This window comes from Lolium rigidum, chromosome 1 (assembly GCF_022539505.1).
Source record: "Lolium rigidum isolate FL_2022 chromosome 1, APGP_CSIRO_Lrig_0.1, whole genome shotgun sequence".
In the NCBI taxonomy this organism is placed as follows: domain Eukaryota; kingdom Viridiplantae; phylum Streptophyta; class Magnoliopsida; order Poales; family Poaceae; genus Lolium; species Lolium rigidum.
Window position 1 is genome coordinate 130,899,405 of NC_061508.1, and position 14,545 is coordinate 130,913,949.

Genomic DNA, 14,545 nt, shown 5'->3' on the forward strand with positions numbered 1-14,545 from the left:
CAAGGAGCAATCATAACAGATCGGATCTACTAAACAATGATCAAGCGAAGTGCCGCCCTTACACCTAAGATAGGTGTAAGGGCGGCTAGACGTCTAAGGGTTGCATGGATGAAAGCATGTGACACGATGAAACAATGCTAACCCTAACACATCTATGATAACTACGTTGCTCGCCATCAACAAGGCTTCAGCACGAGCAACGCATGAACAACGAATAACGTGTACTCGCCTAGATCGCAAGAAGCGATCTAGGCAGCATGATGCTTACCCGGAAGAAACCCTCGAAACAAGGGGTTGGCGATGCGCCTAGATTGGTTTGTGATGAACATGATTGTTGTTTTTCTCAATAACCCTAGATACATATTTATAGTCCGTAGACTTATCGTGGGAATAATCCCAACCGTACCGTGCACGAGCAAATTCTATCTAACCGACACGTATCCTACTATATTTACAGATACACGGGCAAACTAGCCCAAACTTTGTATACAAGGCCGATTCATGTATTTCTTCCGTGTATATTCTTCAAGCCCATCTTAATCGCGGCCCACCTCTGATCCGGTCAAATTCTGGTGATAACAAGTTCTTAGCAAAACTGTCAGGTCACAAAGAGTTCAAATCTCCCAGGATCGAATGACATGTCGTTCCCAAGATGCCAAAGATCACAAGTCATGACAAAGCAAGTTGGCTCAATGACTTTATCATCGTCACACTGGTGATCTGGATCATGTATTTCATCTTCTTGTAAGTGTCTGTGATTGTATGTACTAAGCGTGTAAGACCCTAAATGTTGAACTGGTAAATGGTAAGCTCACCAAGTATAGATGCGCGGTGACCATAACGGGTCATATGCAACCTCCCAAACAGACGCGTTACATCGACACAACCCAAAATCCCGATATGTTGACAACCAATCAAAGTGGGCCCAAATGACTCTTTTATGCAGGCTGAAGTTGGCAACCAATCTAGTGCGAAAACAAGCCCGGACTCGGTTTTTGCTCATGCAGCAGCTGGCGGACCAAAACCCGGAAATAGAAAAAAAAAAAAAAAACATGCGAGGGATGCCTAGCTCTTCATCGCGGCATGTATCCAAGTGAAGTTGACATCAAGAAGTATCTTTTTATCCAACAGGATAGCGGTATAATATATCGTGTTGCACCTGTTATCCTAGGCCACTTTCTTTTTGTCAAATGTAAAGAGAGATATCCAAAAAAAAAATATCTATGAGTATGTGCGCGTCCTGTTGTGCAAAAACCGGGAGTTAAAAACTCTTTTATCAAAGAAGAAGGTTCTAAACACATCTGCTGCGAGTGTACTTTGTAATCCTTTTATGTTGTAGCCAAATATGCATAAACTTGAACACCTCTCGTGCTGTCGTCATGAATCATGATCTCAGTCCTTACGACACAAATGTCCTTTCTCTGGTCAGTCAACACCAAAGCCAAGCACGCAGTGGACAGACACAACGCGGTCTATGAAGCAGGGAGACGAAGAGAAAGACGAAGCCGAAGAGAAGCTTCTTCAGAGCAAAAGCTGCTGATTTCCTGGTACCTTTACCTTGTCGGTTCAGAGTATTTTTTCACCATAGTACAAGGATCCCTGGACGCACATAGACGAGTAATTTGACGATTTCTAAGTAATGTCATTCAGCGTCACTGAATACCCTAGGTAGATCTTTCAATCACCAACTTCGAATCCCTCACCAACCGCTAGATTCTCACATAATCACATTATTCTACGAAAATATATTCACACATAGTACTGCTTTCAGAAGACCGTCGTTCTCTCAGCTGCTACGAAGAAGCTCACGACCGTGTGATCCTCTGCTATTCGCTCAAAGCCAGAAAGGAGCAACCGCTGATAATAGCCTGATATGAAAAGGGCCAGCATTACACTGGATGCGCTGCTTTCTTCACGAGGTTGGACTGCTGGGAAAGCTAAATTCAGGCCGGCGTCTACGTCAGGATTAGGACCTGGCGAGGTCGACAGGTTGTCGTGCATACGCCTCTTCTTTATTTCAAGAGGAAAATAGTGAACTTGACCAGATCCTTTACAAAAAAATAATAGCAAAACGGTAAGGAAACGAGGGGCAGGATTCAGGAATATTCAGACCTAGCCTTTCTTGAGTTCTAACATGGCATACAACAGAGAGATTATTATATTGTGGCGAGAACCATTCCTCGCATTATTGTCAAGGGGGGCAGCACCAGGATGTCATCAACTGGAAGGTCTTATTTCAGTCATCCTATAATCAAATCCTTGCCAGTTTTTTTTTTTCATTTTCTTAGTCAAGCAGGGGGGCAGTTAGTTGAGTTATGGAGTACCCAACAATAATTAAATAAACAACATGTAGATCTCAACATTAAACAACTACATGTGCACATGAACTAGTGGTGTTTCTTTATTCATTAACCGTGTATATACAAGGCATCGAAATTGATACAAAGAACTGAAAGTTGGTATAAACCGCGTACATATAGAACATACAATCTCATCTCTCTCTGCTCCTTTCCGAAAAAATCTCTGAGACTGCTGAAGTACCAACTAACCAGGGAATTGACCCAAATAGTGAACTTGACCAGACCCTTACAAAAATTAGTAGCAAAAAGGTAAGGAAAAGAGAACAATAAGGATTCAGGAATATTCAGACCCAATATTTCTTGAGCTCTAACAAGGGCACAGCAACAGAGGGATTATTATATCATGGCGAGAAACATCTCTTGCATGATTGTTAGAGCATCTTAGCAGATTAAGGATATCACATATCGGAAAGAGAGGACCGGTACCCCAAAACCACTTGTACCGCGCGAAGCTCCGGCATAACAGATCCCTAAACTTGTACCATAATTTTTTTTACGGTATGTGTTCAGGGGATCTATTCTTCCTCAAACCCACGCAATACCACACATCCGTATAGATTGCATATATATCAACATAGGAGGCCTTTCTCCACTAAGTTTGATTTGTGTGCTTTTTTATTATTCCTTGATGCAGTAGCGGGGAAAAGTGGTCTTAACTAATAAAAACAGAATACAATTTATGTATGGATTTCGGAAAAATACTGGTATCATATGCGCAATATAACAAGTAGCAATCAAAATGCCAAAAAGAATGCAGAATCAAACATATAGGTGACGATCAAATCAAGAAACACCATTAGTGTCAGGGCCATCTCCAGCACCATCTTCATCACCACCGGCCATAGAACTACCACCTTCACCGACCATAGTGCCATCATCACCACAAACCGTAGTTTCACCGCCACCACCACCACCACCACACACCACCGGCCGAATGAAAATCACCACTACCACCGGCCATATTCTCTTGCATGATATTCATTCTCCTAATCACCTAAAACTCTCTTGTTAACGCATCCATCCCACTCGGATCCATCATCATGACACGGTTCTCATCGGTCATCATGTTAGCTTTCACCTTGTTCTCCTTGGACCTCGCCTTGATCTCCTTGAGATGGAGCTTTTGCTCCACGGTGGCGGCCTTGCACTTGTCATCTTCCAGGCCGCCTTCCCAATTTGCTTCTTTAAGTTGATGTTTCTTATCAAGCATGGCCATTTTTGGCTTCCAAGTGTTAAGTCATCAATGTTTTCTTTGACTTCATCAGCTCACAAATTTTCTCTCTCAAGCTTGCGCTCTTGGCTTTCCTCTTTGCTTTTTTCCTTCTCCATCCTCCTTTCATCAGGTTTCCCCTTCTTTCTTCCACCCTTCGACTCATCACTATCTTACGGATCATCTAATGTTAAATGCTCTTTTCTTTGTGAAGCTTTGTTCATCCCTCCACCTCTCACTATGCTTAAGCATATTCCAACAATCTTGGAGCACAAATGTATTGTTTTTGGAAGTCGGCATTTTCTTGTACCTTCTTGGGCTATGAGATCCTACATTCATAAAATGGTAAGAGACAAAAGTGGGTACATTTCTAGTGACAAATAGCAGAAAAACAGGAAACTAAATGACCAAAAAACTCACATAGTCACCAACAGTGATCCCACTTGGAGGTGCATTCCTTGCTTGATCCAAACAACCACTACAATGTCTACAACAATGCTTGATCACATCATAACAGCCTTGAAGTGATTGCAGTGTGTGCGTCGATGAAGTCGACATGATCCGGTGGAATTTATCCTGAATTGTTTGCAAATATTTGTTCGCTCGATCATTCATGCCTTCACCAAACAAAGGTCCTCAAGTTAATCTAATTGTCACTTACTATTTCTCTTCCTTTCGCTTGAGAACAATCGAACACCTGCTCCCCAATCTCCTCCACCTCATTCTCTCCAATTTCCATGTCGACATTGAATGCATCAAGTGGTGCGCTAGCAATGTCCACCCCATTCTACTCCAATATATCCTCGTACGTGGTAGGAAACACATGTAAATTGAAACTAAGCAATTCAAATACCGAAGAACTAAGCAACATGACCAATTCGATACAATTTCGGCAGCGGAGGAGAAATTCTAGCTCGCTGACATTTGCTCGAACACATAGGAGGTGTGGCCGACGGGTAACACGACCGGCTATGGAGCTGGATCTGGCTCTCGTCCTCGACCTTGTACCTTCTTCGTATTTGTTGGTTCAGTTAGCACATATTTCGAATGCCCCCAGATGACACTGCTTTGCCAACTATGGCCACTGCCATTGTCGACGTGGGAGCATGCCGCCAGATCTTGACCGTAAGAGGAGCGACTCCTTGAAGATGTGGTTTGCATACCGATTCAGCTCTGCCGAGGATGTGATATGATTAAGCGATGCCATTGAGACAATGATGGCGGGAGGTACGAGTGCTCGGCGATACACCGATTGAGGTTCCGCGACTCTGAATCGAATGGACCGGTGGCCAGGGTGCTCCATGGTGGCTATTGGGCGGCACAATGAGACTAGAAGGGGCAGGGGGCAGGAAGCTTGGCGACGAGTGAGCAGGGAGGCGTGGGCCCAAAATGTCACTCCCACCAACAGTCGCAACTGGATGGAGGGACGAAAATCCGAGCGGCTGACCCGGCTATATTCAGGTTTGTATTCCTAATTTTCGGCACCCGAAAATCATCTTGAAGTGTCCTTGAGTCAGGATATGCAAACAGCTGCAAATCTAGCCAGAGCAGAGTTTAATAAACCATTCTTCATGGAAGTTGTGGTTTTAGCATGCTGGATCATTTGGAAGTAAAGAAATGGTCAAAAAAATTAGGCGGAAAGGCCAACTTACAGAGGACGGAAAAAAACTTTTATTCATGATATATCCATGCTTGTGCATAGGATTAATAGGAAGCACCATAGTGCAGTGATGACCTGGATAGACAGTCTAATGTAATTGCTAAGTTATATGGTTTAGGTTTCTATATAGGACTTTTTCCTTTCCTCCTTTGTAAGTTTTTATAAAGTTCAATAAAGTTAAGCTATAGGGCTTTTGCCTCACAGTCTCATGGTAAAGAAAAACATTTTGAAGGAGAAGCTATTTTTCGAGATCTTCGTGGGCTGTTTTTTTTAACCTCAAACCCAAAAACGAGTGTTTATTTTACCGGGGATATTATCCTAGAGATGATCTTATGGGGGCAGCACCAACATACCACCAACAACTAGATGTGTCATGTCTCACTGAGCAAACCGCGAATGGCCAAGCGAGAGGGATGGTTTTTAGAGCTGCTGCTGATAGGTGAGCTTGTTGAGCGAACTTTTGGCAAACGCCATCACTTTTGCACAATACTCTTGACATCAACGTTGGTTGTCTGTCAGCCAGTAGAAACTATTTCACATTGCTTTGGCTACGAGCGACTTTGACCCAGCGTGATGTCTATCGTCTCGCGAGTGGATCTCGTGTAGGAGTTGACAATCCTTCTTCTTGAGAATGCTAGCCGTGTTGCGTATAGAGCTCTCTGTTGATGATGGTGATGGCTGCGTTGGTGCTGATACCATTGGAAGAGTTATACACCTCAACCTAGCGCACGAGCCAATCACTTGCCGATTCACTAGGTCATTGAGCGCAGTGGTCGCCGACTACTTGCAGGTAGTCGAGAAGTTGCTTATGTAAGTGCTTCTCAGGTCTTCCCACAAATTTACACTGCCCCGCGGGTAGAATGTTGAGCCAGTTTCTGGCTGGCTCCTCCAGTAGTAGAGGGAAATAAGGGATGGCAACAAACTTGTTTACGTCTTGCACTTGCATTGCGAGGGCGTAGTTGTCGATCCACCCCATCAGGTTCCTTTGCGGGTCATATTTCTAGACTGCACATGAACCTTTGAACGACTTTAGATAAGGTTCGCGGTGACTATCGCTAGCCTGAAACACTTCGTTGCAGGACCCCATAACACAGTTTTAGTAGAAGAAGCTACCATGGGGGCGAGGTCTCAACCAAATCTGGCATGGCTGGGACCAACCGGCCGTACCCCAAGAAGTTGACATGAGACCGGTGTGATGAAACCTTCCGTCTCCAGATCGGCTAGCGAGGGTCAAACCCCAGCCAGGGGACGCTTAGGCGTTGGTGGAGGACAAGTTAGCCTAGTGGGTATGTGGTCAGAACTTGGGCTGAGAGTTTTGCAACAGAGTCATTGGCACGTAGTGTCGTCCACTTGAAGTTCTCCCACTAGTCTGTTGTTCAAGAGCTTTCTAGACAAGCGCAACTCTATGGCTAATTAATGATAGATGCCAAGCTTGGTGAGATTTTGATCCATTTGAAGATTGTTGATGCTACGAGACGAGGTTCTCAACGGGGGTCGCGTAAAGCGGGAACCCGTGTCAGAAGTTTCTTGACGTATTCTCTGGGGTCCTGTTTGGTTGCCAACAATGGGTTTTCTCACATGCATGGAGACGAAAAACATGTGTTTGGTTGCCCATAGGAGAAAGATTCCCTGCATTGCACGAACTTTAAAGCACCCGAAAAGCTGTATGCGGAGGAACGCTCAATTCGGACGTTTCCAGCAATGCGGCTTCGTCTCGCGCTTGCTAGAGCCAAACTGCGTTGCGGTGATGCGAGGGAGAGATGGCGGGAGACCGCACCTCCCGCAGATACCCCCTATTTACACCACCCCGCCTCACCGCCCAAAGCCGCGCCACTATTTTCCCCCTTTCGAGCTCTCCGTCCATAGCTATTCATCGGCGACCACGGTCTGAAGACGGTGGACCTCCTCTGCGGCTGCTCTTCCTCCACCGCCTGGCTTACATGTCGTCGTCTTCCTCCAGCGGATCCGACTGCTATATCACTATGAGTACCTCCTAACCCTGGCCTAGATCCACACCAAAGATGTTGCCGTGTGTAGGTATAGAGAGTTCTTGGTTCGATCTACCTGTTTTGCTTACTTGGTGCTTCGATCTGTAGGACCTAAAGTAGTTTACCTTTGTTTCTTCTGCACTTTTAGTGTACTTTTGCTACGTTTATGCTTTCATCTATAAGGGCTTGCTACGATCTGTAAGAGTCGAGCAGCTTTGCACATGAGTTCTTGCATTGATTTGTAACGTAGAGTAGTTTTGCTTAGTTCTTGCTTGGATTTGTAAGCGTCTAGTGCCCGTAATTCATCGAACACATGTGTATGCGTTCTTCTAAGCCAAGTCATCAACGTATAAGTGCGATAGTTGGTACGAGGATTGCTTCTACGATGTGTACAACTACTCCTTGTACGAGCTATGCACTTATACATGGCAGCAGGCATAGAAGATTACTACTGTGTTATGGTCAATCTATGTGCGCACAATGTGTTTGGAACTTCACTTTGCTACCATGCTTGCACTTATACACTGCAGATTGTTACCATTCTTGCTTGCTTCTCATTTTTTTGCTTAACATTCTCCCGAGAGCTTCTATGTGTGAAAGATCTAGCTTGCTTACCATTTTTCTTGCACTTTGATATTTTGATTGTCTGTATAGGACGTGACCCCCGTTGAACTGTCACACAAGTCTGTGTTGCATGGTGTGCCACTCTGGTACATCCCGATGCATGATAAGTACTTCCCTATCACGAAGAGGCCCAACATGATATGGTCTGCCGCTCTGTCCACCTTCATGATGAACATGGTGTGCGAGTTGGTCACGGAAGAGAAGGCCAGAGTGCCGCTATTCAGGAACCGTGACTTGAAAGCGATTGTTGTGGCTATTCTAAAGTACACTAGCCGTGAGATTTGTGTCGCTCAGGTCTACAACCATCTGATGCACTGGAGAGCAAGGCGGGTTCATGTATGCAAGATGAAGAAGATGGAGAGGGTGCGTTGGGTGGAGAAGACATCACCTACATGATGGATGATGATGCATATTTGCCTACACCAATGTTAGCGCATTGCAACTTCTCTGGCACTTCATTCACTAAGTCAAATATGATGCATGTTGTTAACTTGCACATGAGAAAGAACTAAGTAACCTCATCATCGCAGAACCACACTAGGGACGCGGAGCTCCTCAACAAGCCCATATAGAACTATGCTCAGATGAAGATGATCTACACCGTCCGTGTTCCACCCGCCCCACTCACTCCAGCCGCGGTCCACCGTGCTCTGAGCCACCTCATGGATCACAAGGCACATGCGACCATGTATCTGGCGATGACCCCTGATGCCATGATGGCCTAGTTCAACGCCTTCCTGACGAAGTATTACCTGTGAGGAGCCGGAGCATCGGATGCTTGTTGTCTTGATGTTCTGTTGCTGATGATGAACACCCTCCATGATGTACATTTTGGGAGTAGCTAGGGTTGATATGCCCTGATCGCACGTATGTATATTTTGCGAGTTGGTATTTACGTAACCCCTCGGTTGATGAACATAAGTTGCATCATGAGCTGCCGCTCTAGTGCTCTCGTGGTGCAACTCCACTGCTAGAACTATTATCTGTATGCTGCTGATTATGTGATCTGTGTGATTTATGGTTGTTGTTATGTTATTTCCTATTTCGTTGAACACCTTGTGGGCATCTTCGGTGAACTGGGTAAGCTCATGAAGAAGTGTAGAAGGTGATCATATTCCGCAAGCTGGACATAATTAAATCGCCATGCATTTGTTCAAACGCGATTTGTGGACAACCAAACGCTAGGGACTTTGCTTCATAACTCATGCAGAGTAAGAATTGTTGGCAACCAAATAACTTGCACAACATGGATTAGAGATTGCATTTACCTAGACAACATCCATGGAACCATATTCTATAGATGCGGGCAAAAGTTGTGAGCAACCAATCAGACTCTCGGAGCACGGTTACATTTTTCAGGTGGTGGACGTGTGGCCACATTCAAACTAGAAACCTCGTGGCCTCGTGGGCGCGAGAAAGGATCGGTTCTGGAAGCAGAGTTCCAGCACGCACGCGAATACGCGATGGTCCGATGACCGGGTACTGCAAAATGGCATGCCGCCGGGGAGGCGTGGGACAAGACAGCGTTCGAAGTTGGCAATCTGGCCTGTTTCCGAATGAGAAGAAACGGCATGCTGCCACTAGCACCAACCCGGAGCTTTTTTGAACCCAACATGGCAACATGTCTATCCAACACGGTGTCGACTAAGCAATAAGCATACAATAATTAACCAAACTTCCATGCTTCGCGTGTGTACGTCAGTACATGCATTCATCCACCCCCGTAGCTCGTGTTAGCAAGGTTGAATGGTCTGAGCCGTTCCAACCTAGCTAACGCCATCTCAATCTTCTACCCCTCTATAAATACCGCGGTTCAATTCGCGATAAACTCATCCATCAGCTCTGACGACCACCATACGAGCCGAAAGACGCACGGCACAACACAGACCCGAAGATCAGGATACCACAACATGCTGCGTCCAGGTCGTCTCGCCGTCTCGGCGGCACTCCTCCTCTTCTCCGCCGCCGTCCTTCTCTCCGCCGTCCCGGCAGCCAGAGCGCAGGAGGAAACTGGTGAGCTTCCACCATCCAATTTTCCTTCCATCGAACCCCCCCGCATGCATGTCCTTAGTTAACCGCATTTTTTTTTAGATAGGAGCCTCGTCCTGGCAGCCAAATTAACCGCATTTCGCACGCAGATCATGAGGAGGAGTTCAGCTACTCGCTGGACGCGGAGAACGGGCCGGCGCACTGGGGCGAGATCAAGGAGGAGTGGTCGGCGTGCGGCAAGGGGTCGATGCAGTCGCCCATCGACCTCGCCAGCCCGCGCGTCTCCCTCGTGCGCCACCTCGGCTACCTCAACCACTCCTACCGCCCCGCCCAGGCCTCCATCATCAACCGCGGCCACGACATCATGGTACGTAGGCCTTCAGTCAATGACGATCGAAGCGTTGCTATACTAGCAGCTAATTTTGATGGCTAACCTACGTGCACGCGCATGCATTCTTGTTTGGTTGCAGCTGAACTTCGAAGGCGATGCCGGAAGCGTGACCATCAACGGCACCGTCTACTACCTCAAGCAACTGCACTGGCACTCACCCACCGAGCACAGTGTCAACGGCCGCCGTTACGACCTGGAGCTGCACATGCTGCACCAGAGCGCAGAGAAGAAGGCCGCCGTCATCGGCGTCTTCTACGAGATCGGCGCCCACGACGCCTTCCTCCACAAGGTAACCTTTCTTTCTTTAAGTAAGAACGCCATGCTTGTGTAAGCTTTAACTAAAGCCAACATAGCGACATGCGTGCAGCTGGAGCCTTACCTGGAGATGATAGCGGAGCAGAAGGACAGGGAGGAGAAGGTGGGGGTGATGGACCCGAGGGGCGCCAGGGGCAGGGCCAGCGTCTACTACCGATACATGGGCTCCCTCACCACGCCGCCCTGCGCGGAAGGGGTCATCTGGACCATCGTCAGGAGGGTAGGTTTCCATGAACAACTGCAGATAAAATATGTCATGTCCAGGACCAGGACTTGGCAGTTGGCATGCCATGCACAGATTCTTTTCGATTCTTTTATTCACAAAGAATCTTCACGGTTTCGTCTTTTTCTACTTCCCGCAATAAAAATAATAGAGGATTTGGTGCTATATCACTGCAACGCCGGCTAGTCGAAGGCAGAAGTCGTGTTATTTTTCTATGGTTGGTGAAGCATGTAGGAATTTGCTTCTAAACGATGTACTCTTATTTTGCAGGTTCGCACGGTGTCGAGACCACAGCTGGAGCTTCTTCGGACGGCCGTCCACGACGTACGTAAGTTTTTCATCCCTAGCTTCCTTCCCGTTTTCTCGACTCCTTTTCATGTGAACTCGACATACGAAATCTCCTGGTGAATTCGAGACCCATGTCGTACGAGCGAGACAGCCAAGTCTTCAGGCTGCTGTCGTGCGGTAGGCTTAACCATGGAAACCAAGAATGTGACTAAAAAATTACAAAGCGACATGAAAGCCGCCTTTAATTTGGCTGAACTAGACCGTGGACCGATATTCTAGTCAGCTAAAAGAAAAGTTTGGTCTGATGTGTTTCCACCTTGTGCGCCACGCAGGAAATGGAGAATAACGCGAGGCCCCGCCAGGAGGTGAACAGCAGGGATGTCAGCATGTTCCAGCCTTCTCAACACGGCAAACATTGACCTTTGATCTGGGTGTGTTCTCTGATTAGTTTGGCGCCTTTTCGGCCCGAGAGATGAGATTGCATATTGCATTTGTATGTTTTAGTTCTTTGTATTGATTTCGATGCTGCGTATACGGTTACTGAATAAATGAACACGACTGGTTCGTATCAATGTGTATATTGTTAGGGCAATATGCGTGTTGTATTACCAGGGGGCCAAAGACCACAATATATAGTACATGTACAGGTGCACATATGCAGAAAGCCCCCTAACATATGGGGAAACTACAATAGACAGATATATACATCTAACACCCCCCTCCTCAAACTCATGGTGGATCCACAACACTGAGTTTGGAGAGTAAGAAATCATGTTGCGCTCGAGTCTGTGCCTTCGTAAAAAATCCGCCAACTGCAAATCGGAAGGCACATAATGAACCGCAACAACATCATCCTGTACCTGTGCACGTGTGTAAAAAGCATCAACACCGATATGCTTGGTCAGCTCATGCTTGACCGGATCACGTGCAATACTGATAGCACCTGTCATTGTCGGACAAAAGTGGAGTGGGTGTCGTAACGAGAGACCCCAAAATCTGCAAGCAACCACCGTAACCAAGTTACCTCAGCAATCAACAAAGCCATAGCCCACAACTCAGCCTCAACACTCGAACGGGAAACTGCGACCTGTTTCTTCGTCTTCCAAGCAACAAGCGAACCACCAAGAAACACACGGTAAGCGAGAAGCGAACGACGATCCGTAGGATCACTCGCCCATGTAGCATCCGAATAGCACCGGAGCTGGAGAGAGCTGGAGCAGGGGAAAGAAAAGGCGACGAGTGATCGTGCCACGAAGATAACGAAGAACACGGAGGAGATGACTATAGTGAACAGTGGTAGGAGTTGAGACAAACTGACTCGAGAATATGAACAGGATAAGAAATATCGGGACGAGTGACAACAAGATAAACAAGACTCCCAACAAGATGACGATAACGGGTGGGATCGGGAAGAGGATCACCATCGATGGGACGAAGCTTAACATTAAGCTCCATAGGAGTATCAGCCGTGCGCTCATCCCCAAGAGCAGCACGAGCAAGAAGAACCTGAATGTACTTTTCTCGAGAGATAGAAAAGGCATCGAAGTGGAGGAAACCTCAATGCCAAGAAAATAGCGAAGAGGACCAAGATCGGTCATAAGAAGCTGATCACGAAGACGAGCCTTGACGAAGGCAATATACTCAGGATCATCACCGGTAATGATCATATCATCAACATAGAGAAGAAGAAGAGTACGTCCACGAGGAGAAGTGTGAACGAAAAGTCTTTGGATCATGAAGACTAGGAGAGAAACCGGCAGCGAGTCACGACGGAGGCGAAGCGCTCAAACCAGGCACGAGGGGCCTGTTTGAGACCATAGAGAGAACGTCGAAGACGACAAACCATCCCATCGGGAACGAGAATACCCGAGGAGGAGGCAGCATGTAAACCTCCTCACTCAACTCGCCATTAAGAAAAACATTCGAACATCAATCTAGGAGACGGACCGGCGGCGAACGGAGCAACGGCAAGAAGGGTACGCACGGTAGTCATATGAGCCACGGGGGCAAAAGTCTCATCATAGTCACGGCCGTGCTCCTGCTGAAAACCACGAGCCACAAGACGCGCTTTATAGCGCTCAAGAGATCCATCGGAGCGAGTCTTAATTTTATAGACCCACTTACACGTAATGGGACGAACACCGAGAAGGGGAGAAACAAGATCCCAAGTGCCGGTGCGCTCAAGCGCAGCGATCTCCTCGGCCATGGCAAGCTGCCATTCGGGATGACGCTCGGCATCTCGATAAGAAGTCGGCTCGGAAACGACAGAGAGACCATGCCGACTAGGAGAGTAACGAGCTCGGAGCACGACGGCCGACGAACGAGGTCGGGAAGGGGGAAGCTCATCTGCAGAAGACAAGTCATCAGAAGAAGAGGAAGAAGGGACAGCATCAGAAGGAGCCGAAGCCGGAGAACGAGGAGTACTAGGTGGACTAGACGAACGAAAGGATGGCGCCCCGAGGGAGGGGAGGAGGGACAGCAGGGGGTGCATCCGGAAAAAGAAGAAAAGAGATATCATCCACCGGGTAAGTACCCGAGGTGGGGCGAGGATAGAAGGGACGCGTCTCATCAAACGTGACGTCATGAGAGATGCGCATCCGATGACCAACGGGGTCCCAACAGCGATAGCCCTTATGCTCATCACTGTATCCGAGAAAAACACACTTAACAGACTGAGCGGTCAGTTTGGTGCGTTCGCGAGGAGGCAGAAGGACATAGCAGACGCAACCAAAAGAACGGAGAGTCGAGTAGTCTGGAGAAACACCAGAGAGACGCTCGAGAGGAATGCCACCCTGTAGAGCAGCGGAAGGCTGAATGTTAATGAGGTGGGCCGACGTAGCGACAGCCTCAGCCCAGAAATGTGGCGGAAGAGAAGAGGCAATCATCATAGCACGGGTGGTCTCAAGAAGATGACGATGCTTACGCTCGGCGACGCCATTTTGAGCATGCGCGCCGGGACAAGAAAACCGAGCGAGGGTGCCCTCCTCAGCAAGGACACCACGAAGGTGCTGAGAGATATACTCACCAGCAGAATCAGCACGGAACACGCGAATGGGTGAGGAATACTGAGGGCGGACCATGGCCGCAAAACGCTGATAAATAGAGAGCACCTCACTGCGAGAGTGCATGAAAAACACCCAGGTGTACCGTGAAAAATCATCAATGAATAAGATATAGTATCGATGGCCCCCTTTCGAAGCGAAGGGAGCCGGACCCCAAACATCTGAATGGACTAAATCGAACGGTCGGTGAGTGACAAACACACTAGTAGGATAGGGAAGCTGAATCTGTTTGCCTAACCTACAACCCTGACAGTGTAACGACCCATCTCCAGAAACAGACCCCAGAAGGCCACGATGAACCAAAGATGATAGGCGAGAGTCACAAAGGTGACCAAGACGATGATGCCACTGCTGAAAAGAGCCAGTGACAGAGGCAACAACCGGAGGAGAACTGGCAGATGAAGTGGCAGCGGAAGGAACACGAAGCTGATCCTA

The 14,545-nt window shown here is 47.5% G+C and overlaps 1 protein-coding gene across 1 annotated transcript; it reads left to right on the forward strand.

The window, feature by feature from the left end:
* Positions 1-7,537: 7,537 nt before the first annotated feature.
* On the forward strand, positions 7,538-11,620 carry LOC124682394 (alpha carbonic anhydrase 7-like). Its single transcript, XM_047217087.1, has 7 exons — positions 7,538-7,556; positions 9,766-9,855; positions 9,981-10,198; positions 10,302-10,511; positions 10,590-10,757; positions 11,031-11,084; positions 11,381-11,620. Exons 1-7 carry the CDS (start codon positions 7,538-7,540, stop codon positions 11,465-11,467), a joined length of 846 nt encoding a protein of 281 aa, XP_047073043.1. The 3' UTR covers positions 11,468-11,620.
* Positions 11,621-14,545: the final 2,925 nt, after the last annotated feature.

Excerpts from the sequence above, each read along its gene's own strand:
- LOC124682394 (XM_047217087.1), top strand. Across the intron at positions 10,199-10,301 it reads ACCGCGGCCACGACATCATG|CTGAACTTCGAAGGCGATGC; the intron begins GTACGTAGGCCT and ends GTTTGGTTGCAG. Across the intron at positions 11,085-11,380 it reads TTCGGACGGCCGTCCACGAC|GAAATGGAGAATAACGCGAG; the intron begins GTACGTAAGTTT and ends TGCGCCACGCAG.